The sequence below is a fragment of the Parasteatoda tepidariorum genome, chromosome X1, assembly GCF_043381705.1.
Source record: "Parasteatoda tepidariorum isolate YZ-2023 chromosome X1, CAS_Ptep_4.0, whole genome shotgun sequence".
Lineage (NCBI taxonomy): Eukaryota > Metazoa > Arthropoda > Arachnida > Araneae > Theridiidae > Parasteatoda > Parasteatoda tepidariorum.
Genome location: NC_092214.1, coordinates 6,230,926 through 6,236,409, shown reverse-complemented (window position 1 = coordinate 6,236,409; position 5,484 = coordinate 6,230,926). Strand labels below are relative to the sequence as shown.

At 26.5% G+C, this 5,484-nt stretch overlaps 2 protein-coding genes across 2 annotated transcripts in view; one reads left to right on the top strand and one right to left on the bottom strand.

Moving 5' to 3' along the window:
* LOC107440093 (zwilch kinetochore protein) overlaps positions 1-5,484 on the bottom strand; it is a gene marked incomplete at its 3' end in the record, with an annotated part of 65,578 nt that overhangs the window by 30,164 nt on the left and 29,930 nt on the right.
* The window catches only part of LOC107452597 (coiled-coil domain-containing protein 63-like), a 21,095-nt gene that overhangs the window by 4,325 nt on the left and 11,286 nt on the right, over positions 1-5,484 (top strand). Inside the window, exons 2-4 of the mRNA XM_071187720.1 lie at positions 384-538; positions 1,684-1,865; positions 4,422-4,580. Of these exons, the coding sequence (XP_071043821.1) occupies positions 384-538; positions 1,684-1,865; positions 4,422-4,580 (496 nt within the window). The remainder of the gene's footprint in view (positions 1-383; positions 539-1,683; positions 1,866-4,421; positions 4,581-5,484) is intronic.

Here is a 5,484-nt window from a genome sequence, read left to right as displayed (position 1 = left end):
GTCAAATAGAACTATTCTTTTTATTTTGCTTAAATGTATATGTTTTAACGTAGCAGTATGCACGCTGATTAATTGAGAAAAATGTTCACAATTTCTCTTATAAATAAATCATTGAAAATTGAAAGACTTTTAAAATAGCTATTTTGCTTTGAAATTCTACTATAGCTGTATGCTTATCGTTTGGATATTTGTTGCGAAGCAAAGTTCATATATATATATATATATATATTTAAATATAAATTTTATATCTACTTAATTTTTTTATTACTATTTTACTTCTCTTCCACACCGTTGAAATAAGGACATTGACAGCCTGTAATTTTATTTACTAGACACAGTATGTATTTTAATGAATGGTTTTAATTTTGTCGTCTTAATTATAGATGTTTTAAAATTTGTCATTAAATACAGTAGAGAACCAATTATCCGGGATGCTCGGGACCATCGCTATCCCGGATGTCTGAATTTCCCGGTTTTCTGGATCTGCCAAAAATTGTTGTTAATCGATGTTTTATCACACCCCAATTACAAGGAAAAAGTATAAAGTAAGAGAAAAAAGAAAGGTACTCCTAACTTTAAAAAGAAAAGAAAAATGGTATAAAAATAACATTTAAAAGAATAAAAAAATTTGCAAGTTTAGACAAGAAAAACAAGTTTTAAAAATATAAAATTCTCGTATTCATTTTTTAAAAATAATTACAATTCCTAAATAAACTAATATAAACAAAACCAATGGTTAAATAACGCAATATATTTCATACCTAATTATACAGGGAAACGATAAATTAAAAGGAAAACTTATTAATCTAAATAAAAGCACTTGAAAATTATCGAGCCGAAACGATAGTTAAAAAAGGCACTAGCATAAATATTAAAACCCGGAACATGGCAAGATCAACGGAATTTTAAAAAAAACCTAATGATAAAATTTATGAATAAAAAGAATTAATTGAGTTTTGAAATTTATCGTGAAAAGAAAAGAAAAACAAACGTAGTGGAATCAGAAAAACAAAACTGCAATCTGCTTCATAAAATAATCCTATGTTTAAATTAATAAACAATTCTTTTATTTTTTTTTTCTTGATAAAAACACGATATTTAATTACAGCACATGTGATTCCACATCAATAAAAACTTGCTAATGAGAACCGCACTTATTCAGAAGAAAATGATTTTATTAATCGATGTCAAATAGATAAATATATTTTTTTCCTTCATCTTCTGTTCACTGATATGCATGCAATGCATTTTCCCCACCCCCCTCGTAAATCAAACAGAAAGCGAAATCAGCATGCCACACCCTTGAGCTTGATTGACGGCCTAAAGGAGAAAATGAAACATTCCTCCCTTCCCTGCCTTCAGGGTCACGGAGGAAATGACGTTTCTCTGGGTAAACGGGGAAAAAATTCTCCCCTTCCTTACATTTTCCTCTACTCAACTTCAAGGATGAGTTCAATTTCCGCTTTTTTTCATAATCTTTCTAGTTTAAAATGGCGGGAAAACCGATCAAAATTTTTCCCGATTATCTGGATACCGGATAAATGGTTCTCTACTGTACATTATATATGACTGCTTTGTTGCCTTTAGGTATTCTAAGTTGTTACTAGATAGATATTATTGATCTATTTGTTGTTTGATATTAATTGATTGATTTATTTGTTGATTTTATTTATTTATTTACAGAGCTTGCATAAATACAATCAACTTCTCATATCTAATAATAATCTGAGGGAGGATATCAACTCTTTGCTTCTCACTCAAAGCTCATTTCGTAGAAAGTACAGCAACATCAAACGATTATTAGCCTTGGGTAGAAAAACTTTATTGGAGGTTGTTCACTCTGCTACTATGTCATATCAGACAGGGTAAACTACCTTATTTTATTTCTGGAACAGATTCCTTTGTTAAAAATACTTTGTAGAAATGATTTAAGTTAAAAAAATTCTTTTATCGATAATATAGTTTTGTCATTACTCATTATTATTTACTTCCTTGCTTACATTTTGTTTTCTCTTTCATATTGTTTTTTCTGTTTAAAAGTTGACTGGCCGACTTCTTCAAATTTTAATCTCTTTAAAGTTCATATGATAGTTTTGAAACAACGAATAGTCTACCATAGCTACCAACTCTATTAGATTTTGCCATTATCGCTGTATTAACCTGATTTTTTTTATGTATTAAAAAGTTACCCAAATTTTAAAAGAGTCTCAAAATTGCTTATAAAAATCATATGTATATAAGCAAGTAAATTCCTTTAAGAACTAACAAATAAAAATATAAATTTGTACCTAATTTGAATTTTAAAAAAAAGAAAAAACACTTTGAAAATACAAAAAAACTTAAGATATCTAAAGTTAGGCATATGTGTTTGTAAAAAGTACTTTTTTCTTACTCTATTAAAATTTGGTTGCTTTAATTTTGTGTGAAAGATGTATTTAAAAGTCATAGTGCTATAAAGTTCGTGATATAAATGCAAATTTATTTTTCTTAATTGTGCCAAGTGTATCTAAAATAACTTAAGTGAACAAATAATAACATCAATCTCTTATAAAAATATATTAGCTTATTATAAAGCTCCAAAATGTTTAATTAAACAGTTGATACTAATTAACTTTATATGCATTTCTATTAATTATATTTACAAATAAATATATATTAACTTCATATGCATGGCTATTCATTCTGTTTATAGATGATATATGATAGATTACATAGATATAGATTATACTCAAACCAGCCTACAGATAATATGACATATTAAAATTTAATAATGTTCGAAAGTCATTTCTTTTTTTAATGAAATATTGCAATTGATATCTATCAATACCTAGATTTTGGTTGCACTTAATGATAAGCTTAGCAGTTTTTTTAGCCAATTGTGTAACCTTCCGAAAAATTTTATTCTTGTTTATTTTTTAACAAGCTTTAGACACATAAACTAATGCAAATTTTGATTTTCTTTCCATCATATTTAGTCATAAATATCATTAAAATAACTTTCCTCAAATAAGAATATTATTCTTTTGATTTCTTTTTAATTTAGAAGGACTTGAAAATCTTTTCAATTGTATTGGAACATTTTTTTTATGTTTGCATAACTCAACACTGGGTTTTCACCCATTGTAACCTATATGGAAATCGGCAAACAGGGTGGATTTGTCAGAATGGGATCTGTTATGGTCCAATAAGTTTTTCTTTTGTGTGATGTTAGAAAAATATTGTTTACAATAAAATGGAAGATAGTAGAATATTCTCACAGGTTAATATAGTTGTTGATAAGCAGTTAAAGATCCAGCTCATTAAAAGAAATAATAAGCGTAGTTACAGTTGTGATTATTACAAAATTCCTGGTTGCCCTCTGTGTCACAAAGTTGTTGTGGGTGACTATATCAATATTTGTTTTATTATTTTAAAGTTTATTGCAGAGAACTCTATGAAGGCTGCTTATTACTCTCACTTTCCATTTAATTTGCTTACTTCATTTATTTGGCTGTTTGTGACTGATGGTAGAAATGCTGCAGGTGGATGCAGAATCAGAGAAATAAAACTTTTTATGTATTTAAGTGTTTGAAATAGCATCACTTTTGCTTGCATTTTAATTAATTTACTAATAATATTTTTACATTCATCTTTCTCGCATATTTTCGTATTCTATTACTTGCTTTCTTGTTAGAACTCTTATTCTAATTAAATTTATGCAAATTGTTTTATATTTGTATTTCAAAGCAGATAAAGAAAATTTCTTTTTTTAAATTGTATCATAATTATATATTAAATTGTTTCAATTGAATTATGTTTTATTTTCATAATTATTTTACCATGAATTTTTTTTTTTTTTTTTTGCAACTTAAAACATTTTTTAAATTTAGTTAGTAAAGAGATTTTGATTTCTGATAGTTTCTGAGTATATTTGGTTATGTATTAAATTCATTATTGCAAGCACTGTTATATTACTGTTATTTCTGTTTTCATAACTGCAAATGTTTTACTTTTTCCAACTCTCTTTTTTTCCAATGAAGTTAGTTTTAGTTAAATCTCATGTATTAGAGAAGATGAGACTAGTTCTTGCTCAAATCAAATTTAATGCAATAATTTTGTTATACAAAGTATACATACCAACAAATGTTTGATGGTATGTATACTTTGATATGATGCACAATTAGGGAATTTCCTCCTACAAAAAAGTTCCAATAAGTTAGATTTCCTCTTACAAAAGCTTCCATTGTATTAAAAAATTGTTTTCACACTCTTAAAATAATGTATTCTAATAATTTTTTTTTCAATATAATTCGGAAATAAATGAAATGAAACCTAATTATTAAATGATTTATTTATGAATTAAATATAATTTGAGCATATTTTTCAAATGCTATATTTTTTGTATAATTAATAAGGACATAATCACAGATAATAATTTTTAGAGAATCTGTGAAATACAAGCTGAATCTTGTGAATGAAAGAACTCAAGTGGATCAAAAACGTTTGGGTGAAAAGATTAAGGAATTAAAAATTTTAGTGGAGCAAGATGAACAGTTGAAGTCATTTTTAGAGTTTAAATCAAGAGACGGAGTGGCAAATAGGTTTGATTTTTTATTTACTTTTGAAGTAATTCATGAAATTTTACTCACTAAATTATAGAATTTGCAAACAACACATATTGTTTTTCATTGCTATTAAAGTTTTTATATTGCTAATATAAAATGCATCTGGTTCTAAAAAAATAGTAAGTTTTTAAATAATGTGTGGTTGTTTTTAAACAATCATAAAAAAAAGTTATTACATATATTTTTTTAATTTTCAGACTATTTTGGAACTCATAGAACACTATATTGAACTTGTTCATTATTACATAAATAATAAGTTAAAAAATATCTATTTCAGTGAACTATGATACATCCGTACAGTGCACTTCAAAAAGAAATCACCCTCATTAACTTTTGACCTAATAATCAGATTTTCACGTATTCAGATTCAATCTAACCTTAAATATGCTAGTCAATCAGGGCAGGCGTAAATATTCAAAATTCGGCAGGAAAACATAATTTTTTTGAATAAACATAGGGTAAACTAACCAGTGAAGGAACACTTAAGCTTCGCTTGCCTCTTAAAAAATCATATTAATTTCAAAATTCGTAATTTTAGTTAAATGACAGTGTCAACATATTTGTTACTAATTGCAAATTATGTAAAAAAATTGTAGAGAACTTACATAAAATTGTTTTAAAGTTTTGGAGGTTCAAATAACAAGTAGTAGGAAGACCCAGTGAAGGAACAGCTCTTACCAGTGAAGGAACACAAAATTGCCCAGTAAAGGAACACTTAATTTTGGTTATATTTTAATGCTCTTTATGAATTCATTAGCCATACAAATATATAAAAACAAGACTATTTATGAAATTATAACATACAAGTACTTGTAAAATGCTAACTTTATTCTGTAATCATGAACTAGAAATTAAAGTGATGTTAAATACAAAATAAATT